The sequence below is a fragment of the Lepisosteus oculatus genome, chromosome 16 (genome assembly GCF_040954835.1).
Source record: "Lepisosteus oculatus isolate fLepOcu1 chromosome 16, fLepOcu1.hap2, whole genome shotgun sequence".
NCBI lineage: Eukaryota > Metazoa > Chordata > Actinopteri > Semionotiformes > Lepisosteidae > Lepisosteus > Lepisosteus oculatus.
Window position 1 is genome coordinate 11,877,928 of NC_090711.1, and position 21,782 is coordinate 11,899,709.

At 39.5% G+C, this 21,782-nt stretch overlaps 1 protein-coding gene across 2 annotated transcripts in view; it reads left to right on the top strand.

Annotated features, from left to right (window-relative positions):
• nfatc2a (nuclear factor of activated T cells 2a) overlaps positions 1-21,782 on the top strand; it is a 72,534-nt gene that overhangs the window by 42,495 nt on the left and 8,257 nt on the right. For both annotated transcript variants that reach the window (XM_015364578.2, XM_015364577.2), the window contains exons 7-9: positions 1,430-1,485; positions 3,095-3,227; positions 3,601-4,329. In XM_015364578.2, the coding sequence (XP_015220064.2) occupies positions 1,430-1,485; positions 3,095-3,227; positions 3,601-4,329 (918 nt within the window). The remainder of the gene's footprint in view (positions 1-1,429; positions 1,486-3,094; positions 3,228-3,600; positions 4,330-21,782) is intronic.

Here is a 21,782-nt window from a genome sequence, read left to right on the forward strand (position 1 = left end):
CAAAGTTTATCGACTGGAGGTAAATACTTTCTAAAGATCGTGTGACTGAATTCCCCTGAATGATCATAATAAATGTTAATAGCTGCACAGGTTTTGAATATTTGTTTTGAATACGATTTGCATAAGCCCTGCAATATTTAGAAAAAAAAAACACCTGAACAATAGTATCATACTTTTTCATAACATTTCAAACAATAGCTTTGTGTAATAAGCTTATTTTACTAACACTAAAGAATGTCCAGCCTGGATTAGTTTAACTCAGTTTGATTAATTAATACTTTGAAACATTTCAAATTTGGCTTGAGTTAATGTAATTTAATAGGAGATAAACTTGCACAATTATGGAGCCTTAATTGTTGCCCGTTGTGTCATGGATTTTGTCTGTTACTTAACCTTTAGACAAAGTGTCATTTCTGATCACAACACAGATTACACAGCAAACGGCATCTTTTTGTAGCTCTGTCACTTTTGTTAATCTGAAGGGTTCACAGCGTCAAGATAGCAAGCTTTCATTTTTCACAACTGTGAGGATCTGACTCTCTTCAGAAGAAGTCACCTACACGGGGGTACTTGAAGAAAATGGAAATCTATTCCCACACACTTTCATAAGCTTGAAAACTGAAACCATTGCATGTTGCCAATACCAGTAACCAAAAATGGGCCAAATGTATTTTTAATGATCAACGTAATATCAAACAAAGTGCATGTTTGTCGTAGGTAGTTGGCACCCACGCACTTCCACCAGCATGCAAAGTTTTTTTGTGAATAAGAAGGCTGAAAGGTTAAATTAAGTTATTTAACAATCAATGCTAAGAAATACAAAATTTTTGCATTGTTTTGTTTGCTTGTTGTAGTGTTTTTAGACATTTTAGTAGGCCTTGAGACCTCTGCAGTCAAAAACACAGATTGATTCTATGAGACCTTACAGAAACAATCAACTGCATTATCCTTCAGTCAGGATTGGCATGAGTCTATTAAAGGTGCTACAGAGCTGAGGACTGAAATGTTTAATCTTAAAGATAGCTACAGTATCTAAGATTGTTATGGTTTTTCATACCTGCAATTAGGGACTTTATTACCTGTTTCTACTGGTGGGTGTTTCATTCAGACACAGAAATATGCATTCATCCTAGCTCTACACCTTTATATTATTTGTTCTGTGAGTATCTCTGAGCTTTCAACAAATGCAAAAGGCATCCTCTTATTTCTCTCAGTTTGGGCTGAAAAGGTTTGGTCAGTTGTTTGCATCCATTAAGGCACTTTAGGGTGATTATCACAATACCACGCTTGTTTGTTTTTGTGCCCCTGCATTAGGAAGACTCTGTTCCTATCAAACATGAGATCTGTGCTGGAACAGAAACTGCTCTGCCGTGATGAATTATTAACCTGTACTGAAAGCTGACTTACCTACGTGTTTGTGCATTTGCAGACGGCCAGCAGATTTGGGAAGTGGAAGCCACCGTTGACAAAGATAAAAGCCAGCCTGTAAGTGTCCAGTTATCTACCATTCTTCACCTTCTCATCTCCTATATATTCTACTGTACCACTCTTTTATGCAGAATGTCTCTACCTTTTTCAGGATTTGCAGCCTGCACTTGTGGTTTGCATTCTGAAGCTTTTTTACTAGAGACTAGTCTAGAACGATGATTTTCTAGACACACTTGACTTTCTTGATACATTTACAGTATAATCGTTTCATCATTGAACTTTATGGAGGTTTGTGTTGTTTTCCTAACACAATGTCTGTTTGTGACCAGGTTTGAGCTTCAATAGAAAGTACCCATTTTTGGCTAAAATACTCTGGTAGATGTTAGACTCTTTGTTCTGGTTTTAGGACCAGAGCTTGCAAAACAACCTAAAGCAAAGAACAGTTCTCCACAGTAGAGGTGGCATTCATTTTCAACATGTGTTTCACTCCTCGGTACATAATCCTTGTGAGACACCAGTTTGTGTTTCTCATTCAGTCACATCTAGTTGTCCCATTTGACTTAGGAGTCAGTTAGCTGCTGTTTGGAAACGTCTTGTCTTTGGGTTTTATGTTCTAATGGAGCTCTGCCACACACACCAGATTCATGAGGTCAACTTCGAATGGTAGTCTTTGGGACATGCCAGAATTTTTTTAAGAATCACAATTGTTGACCTTGGTTGTGAGTTAGCTTCCCTAACCACTTTTCTGTTCACATATTTGGGTAAATATTTCATGAAAATGGGCACCAGGGTCATAGGTTTCTTATAGTTTTTACTAGAATTGTCATCAGACAATTCTCTGAATTTTCTCATTGCCGCTAATACCCAGTAACATTCAAGGGGACTTCCAAAAGTTTCAATAACATTTCTGAGGCTTTGTGAAACTACCAGATGATTGATTAACATTCAGCGTTAAAATTTACGGCTTGCAATTTCAACATCTATAGGGTATGGATAACAGTATATGAAATACATGTACAGTATATTTAATTATATATACAGTATATACCTGTAATTATTTTTACATATATATTGCTCCTTTTCAAACATTTGTATCACATTTGAATAAATGTTGGTACTGTATATGTTTGGGTTGTATATATTTGCATTGTTTCATAAATTAACATATAGCTAATATAGTTTACCAAGAGTAGGAATACATTTGGATGTTACTGTACACCATAGGTATTTTGTACACTGCCTCTTGCAATGGCTGTCATACTTTTAGTTAATTTGGACTGAAATGAAGGTAATACTTATGCATGATTATACTTTTATTTCTACATAGCTGTTGGTATTGATATTAATAAAAATAAAAGCAAAATTCCCAAACAAAAACAAATAATCATTTGAGTTACAGAGGTTAAACAGTGTGTTGATGTTTCACTAATAGTCTTGAATGATTTATGAAATGTTATGAAATATGACATGATGAAATATTGTGGGTTCGAATTTTTTTTAAAGCAAGCAGACACATACCAAAATATAACACCAGCTATAGCATGTAACAAAAACATGTATCTGAGACTGTAACCCTTTTTAATATATTTATTTTCTTCATACCTTTGCTCATTTACTTCTGCATCTCCATGAGTACATTTAACAATGACAAATTTGCCATTTCCAGAACATGCTGTTTGTTGAAGTTCCTCCATACAGAGATCCATCCATCTGTCGTACTGCCAAGGTGAACTTCTACGTCATTAACGGGAAGAGAAAACGCAGTCAGCCACAGCACTTTGCTTACACCCCTCTGGCAGGTAGGCATTTCCAACAGTGAGCTGGGAATACAACCTGTGTGTTTCCTGGTTTTTAGGCTTTTTTGTTCCTCCATGCAACCTTGTTTCAAACCAAAATACAAGATCGTAAACATCATTCGGGGCGTTCAAGTCAATTCGTACTGACAGACATTATTTGTTGAAACATTTGTTTGACGCGTAATAGGTTTTTTGAATCGGGAATCCTCATCTCCGGTCTCTGGGATGTAAGAAAATGGCTTTAATGGGTCTGGTACTGTAAGTGACAAGGTCACAAGATGAAGAGCGGCAGGAGAGATGAAAACCAGGACACGGACAACGGGCTTTAAGTCATTGATGAGTTGTATGAAATCCCTCAGTGGTCTTTCTTTATCAGTTCCAGCCATTAAAACGGAGCCCATCGACGACTATGAATCCCAGCAGATTAGGTTCACGGTGTCGCAGGCCCTGGGAGCAACGCAACAGCCTTACTACCACCACCGGGGCCTGATCAACCCCGATGGCTGTCTGGTGGCGAGCATGACGTCCTGCCAGCAGGTGCTCTCCGGCCTGTCCGCCCCCGACTCCCATTTCCAGCAGCAGAGCCCGGCCATTGTCTACCCCCGGAACAAGAGCCTGAGCAGCAGCCCTGTTCTGTACCAGCAAGTGGCCCACATGGGCTCTCCGGGCGGCGTCATGCCCGAGCCTCACCGTTCGGTGCTGGTCCACACCGGCTCGCCGGCGCAGTCGTCCGCCCTCGCCCACCACCAGTCGGCCTCTCCCAACCAGCACCCTTCCTCCATCATCCAGTTCTCGCCCACCAACCACCAGCTCCGCGGCGGGGGTGGCCTCCAGGACCACCAGCACATCATGTACTGCGAGAACTACCCCTCGACCGCCACTGCCCGCTCCCCTGCTCCGCCCGTCACCCACGCCCAGCAGGTGAGCCCGAGCCAGTACTCCACGGTGATCCAGCAGCAGCCCTACGTGCCCAAAATGCCCAAGAGCCGGTCCCCTCCCGGCCAGATTGACCCTCAGCGATGCCCAGCAGAGGATCAGAGAGAGACCCTGCCTGGACGGGTCACGGTGAAGCAGGAGAACCTGGATCAAGCTTATCTGGATGATGGTGAGCACATCTGAACTTTTACACAACGTATACTGTTGCAGCTGTACAGAATTCCTGATTAGGGGAGATGTATAGATCTTCAATGCCTTTTCGATAAATAGATTCCCCAATATGCAGCCTGACAAAGTCTACTGATTAGGGTCACAGGGTTTGAAATACCTCTGGCTGATCACATGTCAGTTTCTGTACTGTGCAGACACTCTATAACTCTTAAACTGTGGATTTACAGAGGAACTGAACAACAAGATTTAGGCCATCAGAGTACTTCTTTTCTTACTGTACTGTATATGTCATTGGGGCTTGGCTTCAGATCTTTCCTACATGGGCAAGTTAAGGGCACACAGCATACTTCACCTCGGCATCAGAAGGGTTCAGGGACAAACGGTATGTGTGCCACAATTAAGCAGCGCCTACCTAAAATAGTTTTTGAGTGTCCCTGTAATCAAATAATATTCAGATGTTGGAATTATATTGTTTTTATATTTATATTTGGATGTATATATATGTCCAGGTGGTTCAAGAAGCTGTAAAAGATTTTGGATGAATTGGAACGTTAGATGGTTGAAGTTGCTAATAATGAATGGTTCATATTGCGTCATTTTGGTGACATCCTGTTTTGATCAGACTGGTGGCTTCTTTCTCTCGTGGTTGTGGGTAACCAGTAGTTGACCAATCAGACACCCAGTGACTTTTTCCTGGGAAGTTCTGATCTGACTATTATGAAGATTATAAAGAACAGCTTCATGGTTTTGTGTCCAGTAGGTTACTCTGTATTGTATGCAGCTTTATCCATCTGCAAATTATGTAGTCAAAATAACCCCTGTTTTCTGCTTGTTTAAAAAAGCCTAAAATATCTACTTTCTTTAACTGACACTTCATTGTGTTGAATCCTGAGTGAAATTGAATATTTTGACCTTTGGGGCAGTTTTTTTTTTCCAGAGTCCTAAGACCACTTTTATTTAACGATTGAATATTTTTGTTTAATAAAACTCAAATATCTGCACATTTCACGATTGAACATCCTGAAAGTTGTATATGTTGATTGTTGTACAATTGAAGGTGCCTCTTTTGTAACTGAGCTCCAGGGACAAAGCAGTGAACTCTTCCCTATTCACGAATACATTTACAGTATTTGCGTAAATTGAGGAGGTGTTACAGTTGAACTAACCTTTTCTGAATATTTTTTGAATGAATTAAGGTTCCAGAGCTGCTGAAGAGAACAGAGAAACTCCTGACAATAACCTTTTAGATTTTAATAGTCTTTAATTATATTGCTATAGTATTATCGTACTGTTGATTTGCTTCTTAGATTTTCTGTTGTTAATAAAACAGACAACTTGTCATATAATAAAAATGTGTATGTGTATGTATTATGTGATGTATTGTAAAACATTAAAGTTGTGAAGTAGCTGTGACTCCTATATCCTAGATGTGAAGTGGCATACTGTTTATAACGAACATTGAATTTTTCTATGACAGAATGTCCATCTTAATTTATGTAGAAAAACAGGGGAATTTTACTTTGGTACCAAGCATTTAAAATCAGCCCTTTTCCATGTTTTGCTTTGTCACATATTTGTTGCCAGACCAAAAGTTATTTCAAGTTTGTGTGGTAATATTTCGAAAAACAATTGAAAGTCATTTTTTAATGAGGAAATATCGTTCTGCATTTGAGACCATGGCTCTGAGTAAATGTACTGTTGCTCAGCAGCATATATAGACTAATTTGAGATATTTTACATCTAAAATAATACAATTTAAACTTGATGTGATCTAAAATGGCATTATTATACCTATATATCCTAGCAGTTTGCTCACCTTTTTGATTGTTCTCCCAAATTCTCAAAAATATGTACATTATATGTCAAAATCAACCAAATCTGTCTTGAAAATAACAAAGCCAACTGAGAAAAAAAGAACAAAATGAAACAAAACACAATCACTAAGACAGTGAAATGACTGGAAAAGTTTCAAAGCATGTCATAGAAGCTATTACTAAACAAAATAATCATAAGAAATGCAACTTCTATTCTGGATCTTCTGTGCCACAGTGCCCTTGTGTTTGTAATGAAATTAGTCCTGCCATACAGACTCCAGAATGCAGTAATATAGTAGACAGGTCTTCAGGAGCAGTGAGCATGGAAATGAAAGTCATTAACAATAATACAATTTAAACTTGGAAAGCATAGTGCAGGAGCATAGTGGTTCTTGAATGGCACACCTGGCAGTCTGGACAAATTCATTACACAAGAGAGACTTTTATCCCTGGCATAACACAACAGTGTCTCCAATGGAATGAATGTAAAGCAGCCCATCATGTTTGTGCGGATGCTGGTAGCTTTTCCAGTCATTTTTTGAAAGATGGCAGGACATCACCATTAATGATGTTGCTCTGGTGGGTTTCTCTGGATGCCCTTGAGCTTTCTCTGTGAAGAAGAACCCCCCCGTTTCTTGTCCTCAATGCGCTACCTCTCGATTTCCACTAATGTTGTCTGGCCTGTGTACTTGCATGCTTTTTAGGGTTTATTCTAAACATTTCAAATCTGTTTGAAATACAATATGCAAAACTTTTAGAATAGGAACCTGCCACTTTAGATTTATGTATTAATATTAGTGTACTCGTCAGGGTTTGTATATATTAGTTTATTTGGTTTTAATCCTGTATTAGTTAGGTACAGGGGACTCTTGAGGTTTTTTTCATAATTTATAATTGAGATTGTCTTCGTAATTCAAATTTACATATTTCAGTTTTGGAGAATTTAAAGCAAATGTAAGAGTCTCTTATTCTTACTGTATTTTATCATTATCACCTCTTTTAATAGAGGAAAATTGTGTTCCGATTCTAACCCGTTTAGGAGAAGCTGTAGGCGTTTTGACAAGTTCATTTTCAAGTCGGTCATTTTCTCGTGCATCAGAGCCATATTTACAGCCATCTGCGCTGTCAGGTTGGGCTCTTGTGTGGAAAAGCTACCGTTATTTCTGTTTTTCCCTGGGATTTGTGTTAAGGCTTAGAGCTTATCAATTTGGATAGCTGCTGGGACGTAATACTCATTTGTCTCAAGTCTGTCTCATTAATATAGCAGCATCAACATTAGAAAATAAACCACGCAGAAGCCGGATGAAGTCTGGGTAGAGGATGTACATCAGGTTTTTTTTTCTATAGCATCTAGTTTCGAGATGGCAGCAATGATAAAGCTTTATTTCAGATATGGGGGCGTGCGAAATGAGATTAAGACTTTTTTTGCACTACAGTGTCTGTAGGAGCTGGTTGAAGGAACAGAGGAAACTCACCTCTATCATAGGCAAGACATCAGACGTGAGTCTTCCATAATGAATGTTCCCAGTGTTTGATCTACAGCAGCTGCATTAGTCCAGTCCTTTAACTCAGCCAGGCGACAGGATGGCAGGCCCAGTTTTATGGATCATGCTTGGGAATGCATAAGCAGCCTGCAGACTGTTGTCCAAATTTCATTGATGAACTCGAATAGCTGATAATTCACAATTGTTTACTTAACCTGAGGAAATCAGCTTGACAATTCTCATTTCCAGGTTAATTTCAATAGTGATTATCATAATGTGGAGATCCGTAAAATGAATGAATTTTCATTCAACCCACACGAATACAGGGAGAACATAGAGACTCCACACAAATAACATCCCAGGTCCAGATTTTCAACCCCTACCCCAGTGCTGTCAGGCAGCAATACTAACGACTGCACCACCATGCCACCCTATATAAGGGGGGGAGCGGTGACTCTGTGGCTAAGGATCTGCGCCTGTGGCTGGAAGGTTGCTGGTTCAAATCCCACTTCTCTCCCTGTCTGTGTCTCCATGGAGAAAAGCTGGGGTATGCAAAAAGACAAATTCCTAATGCAAGAAATTGTATAGGGCTAATAAAGAAACATTATTATAAGAATATGCAATTTGTATATCCTAAAATGCAGCAATCTGCTAAGTAAAACAATTCCTGTTTTGGTCCTAATTACAGTACCTAGTCTTTTCCTTGCCAATTCAAGAGTAAGTAGTAGCCTACTGTACACACAGTAGCAAACACTTTGAGTAAGAATGCAGGCTGTGTTCTGATATAAAGCAAGAGAATGAGATATTCCTGGGTGTTCTACAGTGCAGACAGTAAAAATGTCTACTGCCATGACTTGGGTCAGCCCTAAATTGCAGTCTGGTTCATGACACAAGAGGAAATGACTTTATTCATTCAGTGTCATAACACTGGGAAACGTCTCTTGAAGTGGGATATTGAAAACAGGATAGTTCACAGACGGCACAAATGTGCGGTCCTTCCTGACCTAAAACCATGGAGAAAGTTCATGTGAAACGTTTTGTTTTTTTTCCAGTTTCTTACACCAAAAATTAAAAAAAAAGAATGAAATGAGCGAGGGAAATAAGGGGTGTAGCTTTCAAATTTCTCTGAGGACAAGCATGTTCAGGGAGTCGTTTTCATAAACTGCCCATTGAATCCTACTTTAAAATCATCTGATTGTCCTTCCTTATCCTGTATCCACCAGCGCTGTATTTTTTCAAGATGATATCTTCCGATAGCATTGTCTTCTAGTGCCCCAGGGCTGTCGTTATGGGGACCTCAGATTGTCCAGCCAGGCTTACAGTGCAGAGCAGAGCAAGGCTTGGCCCATGCTCGGAGTTCCCCAATTTGTGGCACTCAGACAGAAGGGCCTTGGCAGGCTGATAGAGCAGGAAATGAAATTTTCTTGTCTGCAGAAAGCAGCCGTTCTCCTTATTGCCTGGATATGTCGACACTGTTTACGATCTGGAAAACAAGTTCTATGGCAACCATTGTCAAACAGTGGACCCGGGTGCCTGGGAGAGTCGGGGATAGCCTCTGTGTTTGTTATGCTTGGCCCGGAATTCCCTTGGATTTGAGCCCCCTCAATTCTGGGGGAGTGGAGGCGGAGGAGCAGGCGGGGGGGCCCGCAGGAGAATTTGTTTTTCCATACCAGAAAGTCTGCCAATCTGGCACAAGGAGCTCCTTCTATTCACAGCTGTTCTCCTCCAAACAGTCAGATCTCCTAAAGATAGCGGCAGGGGTGGAGGCAAGTAGGATGGGTGGAGGCAGTCGGCGGTGGCGGAGGGGGCCGGGGGGGGGGGGGTTGTTAGGTGGGAAAATATGAAACTGGAATATGGGCTTTCATTGGAATTCTCTTGGAACACCTCATAGGGTTTCCCTCGGTAAACAGCAACAGTGTATTCGGCTGCCACGCTGTTCACAAATCAGCCTCCAGCCACTGGGAATCCCTGGGTCTTCTCGTTTATTCTATTCATAAACAGTTTCTGGTGGGAACCCTGTGAGTTTCACAGGGTTTCCACCAGACCTTTTGCCACTTTTTTATTACCTCTGCTGCTTTTTATGTGTGTGATTGTTTCAGTTCTGCTTCTCGAGTTTTATGTGTTTATGGAAATCTGTTTAAAACTTTTGTTTCTTAATGCCGTGGAATGTTAATTCAAGGAAACCGGGGAGTTGCACTCCTTTCTTTTTTTTTTCCAGTGAGTGAAAGCAAGGGGCTGTAATATTATTTCTTAAAAGGAATTGCTGCTCTGTGGTTTTTAATTACAAAGAACAACTCACAAATACTGGACCCCCAAATGTTTTGACACATTTAAGCTGTTATAAGATTTCTGTTCTCACCAGCTCATTATAAAAGGCAAAAAGAATGTGAAGATACATAGTGCCCTCCAGATTTATTCATATCACAGGAACAATCATGTAACAGGGTTACAGAATGATAATGTGCTTTGCTTGTAAACCGTCTAAAAATGGGAATTGCATAGAGCAAAGTTATATTTGTCATACACAACTGAAGAAAATATGAGGGTCACATTTATTCATGCACAAGTATTCCTTAAAATGTGTTAAAACAAATCCGCAGTAACACACTGTTCTTTGGAAGTCCGGTGAAATCCTACAGAACTATATAATGACCTTTTCCTGGGGTTTTAAAAGAGCTTACACATGCCTCAGAAGCATGCCTCAGAGTCAGATGAAATGGACATTCAGATTGTTGGACAAGCTCATCAACATTGTGTTTAACATAAAAAGTTTTCGTGCCCACTGCGAAAAATTGGTCTGTTATGTTATGGAATTGTTCTAACGGAGAACCTTGTGAAGGAGCCCTTGTAAAGATAGGGAGAATAATGAACTCCAACGTGTTCCAGGACATTTTGGCCAAAACACCTAGTTCCCCTCTGCCATAAAACTCAAACTTAGCCAAAAATGGACATTTCACCCACACGATGATACAAAGCATGTAAGTACAGTAAATCAGCAAAGACATGGTGATCTGCACACAAAATAAATATTTAGCTGGCCACCTTATTCTTTAGATCTTGGTCCAACCAGACATTTGTGGTTTGAACTCAAGAATGCAATTCATAAATGGAAATCAAAGGATCTGAAAAATCTGCCAGGAGAATTGTAAACAGTCCCCCTTACAAGAGGCATTTTGTCCATGCCACAGGAGGATGTACAATATGCCAACTCCAGGGGTATGATTTTCATGTTTTTTTAACTTGTTAAATTATTTTTGACAAGTATCACTACACTCTGAGTAATGCTATTGAGATTACAGTGTTACATTTTTTCCTGTCCTGTCCTTAAATCTTTCTGTAACATGAAGTTACTTGTTCTTGGTTCATTGGGGTTATGAATAAATCTGGCAGGCAATATAGTTCATAAAGTAGAATTTAAATTTAGGGATGTTATGTAAAAATAGGATAATGGATACAATGCATAAAAGATACTGCTGCCTTGGCATCTGTCCAGAGATTAGAAAGCATTTTCAGGCTTCAAGAAATGTCCCAAACTGACTGGCCAAAGAGAACTGAGTTTGAAACACAACTTAAAGGATGGAAGTAGAAATCAAGGGGAAGTTTATTTAAAACTGAGATCTGGAGGCTCTTTCTGTGTAGAGGGTTGTCTTCTTTCAGTAAATATCTGGATGAGATCCTCAGATCATTTAGCCACTTGTGACAAAATCACATTAGATGGGTCATTTGGCCTCCTCTCATTTTATAATTGTTCTTATATGTGTTAGTTTCCTTTTATATGGACAGAACCAAACCCAGGCTTCCTGGTAAATGTAGTGTTTAGTAATATTCTATACTTCAGGTAGGATTTAGATCTGTGGTCTGTATTCTTGATTATTTTTAATTGGAGGGTATACGCTTAACATTTTCACAGCAGTCAGGGTAATAAAAAAATAACATGCTGTGTGAATAGGTTAGTTGTGACAGGTTTAAAACAAAAGAGGTATACAACTTGCCATTAAATATTACTGTTAATTGACATAAATCAGTTTTGTTGATTTTATTTGAATCTCTTCCATATTTTGTGCCGTTGTATTCAGAAGAAGTGTTCGCTGTATTATGGGTTTGAATTGAATATGTGCATATACAGTATGTCTGCGTACAAATATTCCTTTGCTGAGTTTGTCGGTTTGGGGCACTGCCATAGTGTAATTACTGCAATAAGCATGTTCCCAGACGCTGCAGAATCGTCCTACTGCTTGTCTACTTCCATGCTGAATTCATCCACATTAAACCTTGAAGGATGAACTAAGACAAGGTCCCAGATACTACTATGTTTAGTGGCTGCTCTGCTTTCAGCTTGGGCTTGTGTCACATAAAACCTTGTCTTATATTTTGTTAAGACAGGTGTTTTTTTATCTGCAAAACTGGGCAATGCCAATGGGCTGCCATTTGACAGCCAATGACAAAAGAGCACATTGCAATGGCATCACAAGGTACTTTCCCTCTCTTAGGGGGGAATACAATGTTTTACCACCACTTGCATTGATTATGCTCCTTAGCAGCATTTCAGTGAACAGATAGGGACCACCCCACGCTGTGTAGAAGTACAGGAAGAAGAAGGTGTTTCACAAACAGAATTAAATAACAAAAAAACTGTCCTATCTCCTCTACTGCTAGGCATGTAGGCAGATCTTACAGTTACACCCACAACCCCTGTCTGTGGTTACTGTGAAGCACTAAAGTGCAGTTTCACAGAAATTGCATTATTCAATGAGTAATCTTTGTTCGTTTCTTATTCATTATGAAAGCTGTGTGATTTTGGAGTAACAGGATTTTATGGCTGTTACTTTCATATTGCTCTGCCCTGGCCTGGTTAAAAAAATTAAAAAGCTTGCCATGCTCCTGGGAACTCTGGGGAGCTGAGCTCCCTGTGTGGGGACCACTGACTGTGGGCCGTGGGTGAATACTGACACTTGTTGCTGTTTCCCTTTGGTTGGTATGGCTGCAGCTGCAATTGGGAAGGACGCCTGATGCTGAGTGGAAATTGGAAGAATGGACAAAGACGTTTGAGGTTAAATTGAACAGCTTAGACACTGATAGAAACGACATGACAGAGCTGCATACTTCAGAAGCATGGCTATGTGGTTCACACACAGGGCCCTGTGCCCAAGATAATTCATACCAGAGATGAAGAAGCACTAAAGAATCTGCTGTTTTGTTTACTTGATCGCGGCGGAAAGGGCTATCTCGCAGTATTTTAAAGAATTATTCACAAATTTCTGTCTGTTGAGGCAATACATTGGATGCCAGCACAATGCAGATCCCAGACATATTCTGGGTTTTAAAATACAACAGCTAGTGTGCCTTAAGTTGAATGGCGCTAAATGTAACAAAGGCTGCGGTTTAATCGAGGGTGGATTATTCCAGATAGTAGGAGAGCAATGAGATAAAGCACGCACAGCTGCCAGGACACAGCACAGGGTATTTCATTAGTCTCTGGTGAACCAGGTATTCTGCAAACCAGTTGAGTTGATAAGAGAAAAATAACAGACCAACATACACCTCCAGCTTTCTTTGTTTATGTGTGGCAAAGACACCTCATATGCAATGCAAATCTTGCCACACAAATGGATTATCTGCTGTATAGTTCAAAGATATTTCAGTTGTACACTTGCCAAAGTAATGCTCTGAGGTTGCTTAAGAAAAGTGTGCAGGTGAACTTTTTTTTAGCATAACACAGCAATTCATGTTTTGATACCCTTTGTGAAACATGCATCAGTATCATGAAAAGGTATTGACCATGTTACAACAGAATTCAGAGAGCTGCATTGTCGTCCCGCCATACCAACAATAGACATATTTCAGAATTAAATTACAATATTAGAATTTTGTATTGTACTCACTCACATTGCAATGCTAGTAGGTCTAGTGTATACAGTTCAGTCTCACGACCCATTATTCGGAGCATAGCAAATGTTTCAAAACCTGTTTCAGTCCTGTTCAATCCATTCCTGCTACTTGTAGCACCTCATTTATGAAGACATTTCATTACCATGGCCAGAGAGTGTTTCAGAGATGTGTGAGAAGTGAGTGTGGGGAAAAGTGGATGTCTTAAACACCTGCTCTGTAGTCGTCTTCTGTTTAAAGAAAAGGGTGGAAGTTGCTTGCATTATCAGGCCAGCCTCTCCAGTAATCTTCGCTTTCTCTCTCAGTGGTGAGTGCTTTCTTGTTCAGCACAGAAGGGAAGTGGGGCCTGTGGTTTCAGCTCTTCCTGTCTGACATTGGCAGTCGGGAGAGTTTTTTTTTTAGAAGTGATAGGGGACGATCGCAGGCACTGGAGTGGTCAGCATCACCATGAAGCTCTTGTGAGTGAATACCCCCTCCTCTTCCCCACTCTCACCCAACCGCTTGACATACTGTACACACCCCCCCCACCACACCGCTGCCCTGTAAACAAACACAGGCACACGAGACCATCTTGAGTTTAGAAAACAGTGCAGCACAACACGTCCGTTGCACAGTTAGCCAGAGTGTTTCCCCGGCCTCTGTACAAACAGGTCAGCCTCCAGATATGTCCAGATAAGCTTTCGTTGATGTGTTGTGTGTTTCGTTTGTGTAGTCTGTGAGAGTCAACTTATTCCACAAACACCGGAGGTAACCTGATTGTGCTTGAATCCTGGACTTTTTTTCTTTTTTTTTTTAATAAATGAAGAGGTAGACAGGATTGATGTTTTTTTAGAGTGGAAGTGCTGTCACACCAGAACTCCAAAGCACTCAGCTCCTTTGTTGGACTTTTCTTTGGGCACAGTGTGTGCAGTGCAGGGTTGCAATATCAGGCTGATGTCAATTTAGTTTCAGTTTATCTCTTACACCTCTTACACCTGGTAAGGATCAGGTGCCCTTGCAGGATGAAACGTAAGCTAGCTGCGGTGAGCTTACATTATAGGCACTCATATTATATAAGAAACACCATTATCTCTGTATTTCACACACTGGATTTTTCCAGTTATCATCTGATATAAGCTCTGGGGTAGAAAGTCCTCTGTAACGCATGTGTCCTTGTGTCAAAATAAATATTCGCTTGGTTTTAGAAGTAATTGAAACAGTGATAGACGAGACCGACAAGTGTTGAGCTCACCCTAAAACTCAACAAGTGGTCAGGGTCCTCAGGGCTCAGGTGATTCATTATACTGTATCTTTGCCAGCTGCTTAAAACTATCTTAAAACTAATAGCTGTTAGAAATCGTTAAGAAATGTTGAAGTCCAAATGAATACTATCCATTTGAGTTCCAAAAAGCATTGAAGATGTTTCTGATACTGTTTAAGGGGAGACTGTTAGGTTGTGGGAAAAGAAAAATATTTTTTAATTCAATACGATAATTGTTTCTTCTCTGTTTACTGATCTCTTTCTTCTGAAACATTGATTAACATCACCTACATATGGTTGTCAAAACTATGTAGCAGTTGTTTGTCATTTATTTTATTAATAAATGTTAAATTTACATTGAAATAAAGAAATCTCACATCTCGTACTGAGTGATTCACAAAGATGTTTTTTAATTTTTTTCTTTAATTTAATGGAAACAAACTCTGGAAATCACATACTAGTTATTGTTTCTACATTAGTAGAATCTAAACAGTATGATTTTGTTTGCCCTGTCATGTTCTAAATGTTTTGCAAGCAGAAAGGTAGTAAGAAAGGTTATTTTCCCTATTTCTATGAAATTGTGCTCTTGCTCATATCTGTCACATTTAATTATCCACTGTTTCTACTAAAGGTCTGGGTTTGTTCTTCGGATTTCCCCAAGAATTTCACCTATTTTTATGCTTCATTATACTGACACTTTCCTAGAGCAGAATTGGTACCTAGGATTGGCACAGTGGCATGACGTCATCGCTGCCTCTCAGCTGCTGGAAATGATTCTAGCTTTGAGTGCCCATCTGCGTGGAGATTGCATGTTCTCTTCTGTATCACATGGGTTTTTTTACCAGATGCTCTGCTTTTCCCCAGTCTCTTAGAGATGCAGGTTAGGTTTGAGAATCCACTAGAATTGTGTCTTTCCGAAGGGCGCTGGTCCCAGAATGACCAGTACTGGTTATGTGACTAAACCAGAACCCAATGAGAAAGATGGCCATTCTTTCATTTGTAACTGTTTTTAATTAGATGTCTTTGTACCAGTGGTATTAGTGGCACCCAATCGTCTATACACTAAATCATTCTGGGACAGTTTGTTCAAGGGAATTAAGGCCATGTAGAATATTTGATGTACATGCGTCTTTTAGTCATTCTAGGTGTATCTTTTTTTTTTCAACTGTCTGTCTGATGTTCATCTGACGCACTTTCACTTGGATAGTGATGACAGTGCATTTTTAAAATATCAAGGGATTTTGTATTCTTGTTTCTACAGCTGTTTGAAATTTGGTGGGATTCTAAAATTGTTTATATAAAACCTAATTTAAGCCCATTATTGTAACCTGCTTTTTGACCTCGCACACAGAGAAGATTTGGTCTGTTCTTGAATGGCAGGCTTCATGAGAAAGAAGTTTTGAGAAAATTGTAGCACCTGCACGCATTAGATTAGGTGTTCGATTTGATCAAACAGACAGTAAAATCATCATTAACCAGCTGAGATCAATGATATTCCTCTTGGTCATTGTCCTCCATGTATCAGCAGCATTTTTCCTGTTTCCTGTTATTACAGTATGTAAGAAAACCTGTGTTACTCTGAGGGACATTACAAAAATACCTCTGAAATCAGTAAATCATCTTTTTGGCTTTTACACTTCTGAAGTGTGGTCTGCTGGTGCTCTTATTTCCTTTCTGCGCACAGAGCTAAAAGGCAAAGTGATAAGATTAATTCAGGCTCTGCAGAGGAACTGAAAGATCTACACAGACCTCTTAAAAATGCTTCCCCACATGCTGCTTCATCTGCATAAATAACAGAATGTTTCTGTTCCTTTTTGACATGCTTCCAATAAAGGGTGTTTTAAGTTCAAAACTTGAACCATATCCAAGGTGCAGTAGGTTTTGATATGGGGGAGGGTACCATCCAGGTTCTCTTACCGTTTTATCCAGCCCAAAAGAATGAATAAAAAAAGCCACAAGTGGTTTGGTTTATAAGGCACCACCACAGCACAGTGCTTAGAATTGCTGCTGCTGCACAGTGCTGGGGCCCTGGGTTCACTTCCTTGGGCACTGTCTGCGTGGAGTTTGTATGTTCTCCCCGGTTTTGCGTAGCTTCCATCCCACAGTTCAAAGACATACAGTTCTGATAGGTTAACTGGCATCTGTAATACACATATTTTCTGTGTTATTTTTAAATAAGGACAGTGGTGGTCCAGGCTCTGTCCTGCCATGGGCCTATTGTTTGCCAGGATAAGCTTCAGCTCATCATTGTGTAGAGGACGAGAATGCCAAAATGATACCAGGGTAAACCATCCCAGTTATTTGTTGCTAAAAAAAATGGAACAGTTTTTATATCCATTTGCTGAATGAAAGTGTTACAGTAGGTCCAGCCCTTGTGCTAAAGTAGCTGTGCAGGCGCTGTTGTACCCTGCCAATATTCTGTATGAGTTAAGTGCCATTTGTGCCTAACCTGCTTTATAATGATTACAACCTTTCTATTCTCACACTATGTAGGTCAGGGCTTTAAATAGGCTTTTGAAAGCCAAATGAATATTGAGCTGCTTGCTGCACTGCTCTGCTACATGTGAATTGAGAGAAGGTCAAAAAGGAGAGGAACAGAGTATCTGATGTTTGTTTTTTATGGGGGTTCTGAAACAAGGGAGCAACTTGATGGCTTTTTCATTCTTTCATACTTCCTTGGGTTTCAGACCAGTGCTCATAAAAGAGAGAGCATTTTCCAAATGAGATTGCTACCTAGCTTATTCTTGAAACATACCATGATACTGCATTCACTAAAATGTTAAACATTATCAAGAAATCACACTCTTTACTTTCTTAAACGTATGAGGTTCATACAATTCAAATTTACCCTAGAACCAGTAGACATATGTTCATGTACCTCATTCTTATGAAATTTGTATTGATTATTTGAAAATATTAGTATAAAAAGTTACTCCCACATACTAGTGAAACAACACGTTCACAAAGATTATTTGTTATGCATAGCTTAATCAGTTTTGGGGTTTTGTATTGTCTACGGCATATGTCTTTCTTGACTTTGAAATGTTATATTTTAGGCATCAATTTCATAACCAGGGTGCAGGAGCCTTATCAAAAAATAATGATTTTGAGTTGCATACAGTACAAATGAAGTGTAGTGAATTTAACTATTTGTAGATCAGTCTTTGCAGAGTGGGAAGTGAAATTTGCTGTCCAGTCACGAGCCACTAACACACCCATTAAGATATTGTCTGCTTTGACTGGGTGTTCCACAAAAATAGGACAAACTCCAGCACCACAATATTTCCTGAAGCCTGCAGCTAGTATTTAAAGAGAAGAAACCATGCTGTGACCGAAAAGTCAAATGACAGTGAAAGGAACTCTTCAGTTCATATAAGCCCACAGGAGATGAGGGCAAGGAAAAGATATATGACATATATACTGTACATATCTGAACACCATTCCAAGTTAAGGTTTAGTCAGAGATTGCTTTGAGTCATGGGATACATAAATATTAATTAGCTATGACCTTTTCATAACTTGAAACTAATTAATATTCCTATGTCAGATACATTTATTTATAGGCCACAAACATCACCCAGCACCTTTTTTATGTCTGGTGTAGTTTTATTGGCTGATTGCATTGTCTGTATTTGGCCTTATTCATAAACACCACACGGTATATTCGCTTGTAAAAACATTATGTATACACAGCATCTGAAACCGAAAAAATGTTTTATTTAATTGTATCATACAATTAAAATATAACTATAATGCATGTTTCCCTGCCATTAGCTGTATCTTAATGCTGACTGTATTTGCATTTTAACAAAACTTTCATTGCATAAAAATAGAATTAGATTACAGTCTTGGTGGCACAGAAAGCTCACTGTTGAAGGCTATGTACTAGTTTATACAATACTGTTTTACATTGAAAAAACAGCATTACATTAAAAGAGTAAATTGAAAGAGTGCATGTCTTTATAATTAGTTTAGATCTGCAGAATGATAAGACGACTTTCAAAATGCAGACTGAAGTTGAAACGTTTGCCTAGTCAAACAAAAGCACTTGCAGCTCATGAATGTTTCACTGATGACATACTGCAGGCTTTCCAGCTTCCCAGCTTAATCTCACAGTGATGGCAACAGTGTCCTGCTAGGAAGCAGTGATAATATAAGTCACCTCTCATGCAACAGAAATTGCAGGAAAAACATTATCCTGTGCATAACTTGCAGTGTGCATGAGCTGGCACATAATGTCCACATTGACATTACCTCTGCATTCTTTAATTAAGAGGTGACTTGCACTTTCAGTGTCTGAGTTTCTAAAAAAAAAGCAGCTCACATTCGATTGTAATCAGCTATCTCCAACTTCTATCTTTTCGAAACTTGTCCTTTATCTGCATATGAACTAAAACCTTGGTTTTATTAAATGAATTAATACATTTTCTATTTAATAATATCCATTCTGCCCCCCAAAAGGTATTGGGACAGCAAGGTCAAAACGTTTGTTATTTTTTGTTTTACATTCACGAAGTCTGTATTTGTGATCATGAGATAAATGGGAATGATAAGTACTGTACACTATAATGTACATTTTGTTTTTTTAGTAATTCCATGCATTTAATCACATTAGAATAAAAACTCTCCTTTGTGTTCAATCGAGTGACTTCAGGTGACCATGGGTACTTTGACACATTCACTTAAAGCCCATTTCGCAGTGTAAAGTTCAGTTTTTAGCTGCATACTGAATCACTTTGAGGGAATAACTGCAAGATGACTTGACACATTGAGCTCACCAAACTCTTTGTATTGTGACTTTGCTGCCCCAGTACTTTTATAGAGTATGGTCCTTTAATTATAGATAGATAGACTGTGTGCCTGTACTGTAGGTACTGTAATTATACATATGCAAAAATTGAAGGTAACACATGAAGGAACGCTCAACAGCCAAAACATTGCAGCCAATGCACACTTGCGCAGCTCCCAACTCGAACGAGTATATAAATATATTGCATTTAAACACATATGTACCCAAACATAATGTACCCTTAACATTTTGGGTTTTCACATGAGCCATTACTGCACTTTCCTCTTGTTTTTCCTTTAGTTTTGTCACGTCTCTTGATGGACACCTCCCATTCGCTGAGAAAACGTTGCGCAAATGCAAGATGCTTACGCACTTGTCATCATTATCATGTCATGTCCTTGAAGCACGTGCTGACTTGTGCCAGGGCTGAGACCCTGCGACCAAGTATAGTTCCAAAATTGCTCTGCAGTGCCAATAGTACCTTGCCTTTACAATAAGCTTGATAATCAAGTGCTAATACTCTATGTTTGCCCCAGAAGCAGTGTTCAGCTGCTAGAAGCCTGGTGATCAACGTCTTTCTCTTGCTGTTCGTACCTGTCACTTTAATTGACCCGGTTTCTACCGTAGCAATTATATTGATAACTCAGCATTCGTAGAAGTTTCTACATATAATATTTGGTTTTTCATGCTTCTGCCATCTCAACACAAGCACTTTGGAGCACCTCTCACCTTTCTGCAAAACCAAACGCCTTTCCAAAGCGGAACCTGTTTTTCCGGAAACACAAAGGTTTTAGGGTTGAAAATCGATTCTAACAACATTCCTGTATAAGGAGTATGCTACTGCCTGAGGAGTATGCTACTGCCTTTCTAGGTGTACTGACTTATAAACAGGGACAGAAGTTCTTGAAAAGGTAAAGCAGAGTAATCTGCATAGGCCGCATTATGTTTCTATATACAGTACAGTAAGTTTCTGACTGTGCTACAATTGTTTCTGGGGATGATGAGGCAGCTTTAAACAAAAAATGCTTGGAAGAAGCACTGCACTTCAGCCTGGGCTGCCCCTGTCGCACAATTCTGCTGCGTGTTTGTTAACTCCAGGCTGACATCTGACAGCCATGTCTGCCCATGTCTTTGCTGGGCCGATCTGTGCTCCCAACATCATAGGTAGAGGAGCCAAAATACTGATGGTAATGATCCTGGTAACTGAATATGTGGGTAGTTCATGATCGTAAAATGTAAAACGCGCACACGCAAACACTGTCACTGAAAGCACATCAAGGCAATGAGCAGTGATTATATTTCAAAGTGATTATCTTTTTGCTATAGTCGCTCACACAGTGTGGGGTAATATAGTGTACACCCACTGAAAGACATGATACGTCTTACAGAATCAAACCAGTGACTTTACAGAAAGTGCAAAGTGGTGACCCATTTGAGTTTATAGGTCAAAGGTTCAACATAGAAGTTCAAGCTTCTGAATAGCTCTGTGGTCAATATACAGTACACCCTTAATTGACTATACATTTGAGCGCCACTACAGCATGTCATTCCAACCTGTAGGGCTGTTTATGGCCCTGTCACCGAATCTCAGATGATTAATCCAGTCATGAACATGTTTCTTCTTGCTCTGAGCGCGTTTGAGATGGTGTTCATGGTGCACAATGTTAGAAGGCCATGTTTGACCAGCATGAAAGGATTTACACTTTAAATCCGACAAACTGTTGCACTGTCAATTTCACTGATATACCATTATTACAAAATAAAATAAAGGTATCTCAGTCTTAGCTGACCAATCTACTTATTCTAAATGAGTAAAAACAAAACCAGAAACCCTCTTAGAAGATACAGTCATGTTTTGAAATGTATCTCTCTCATGCTTGGGCATTACATGTAGCTCAAAAACTCCTCTTAAAACCGTGAGTAAAAGACCATTCACACGGCATTTAATGAGCACTCTTTATTTTGTTGTAGTTGCCTTTTAATGTATTCAGTGTTTGTGCACCTGTCCTTAAAGGCCTGTAAGACTGTGTTATTCAGTCCTGACAATGTGTCTCCTTGTACTTGAGAACGATCAGAAGGACCATAACTCATTTGGTGGCGCCAGCAAAATGACTCCGAGCCAGTGTACACTGAGAAACTGTTTCATTGTATGACGCCTGGGGGAGAAACATCCCATCTAGGATAAACAGAGTTCTCATTCCCTGCCGGAAGCCAAGGAAGAGGAAGTGACTCTGGAAA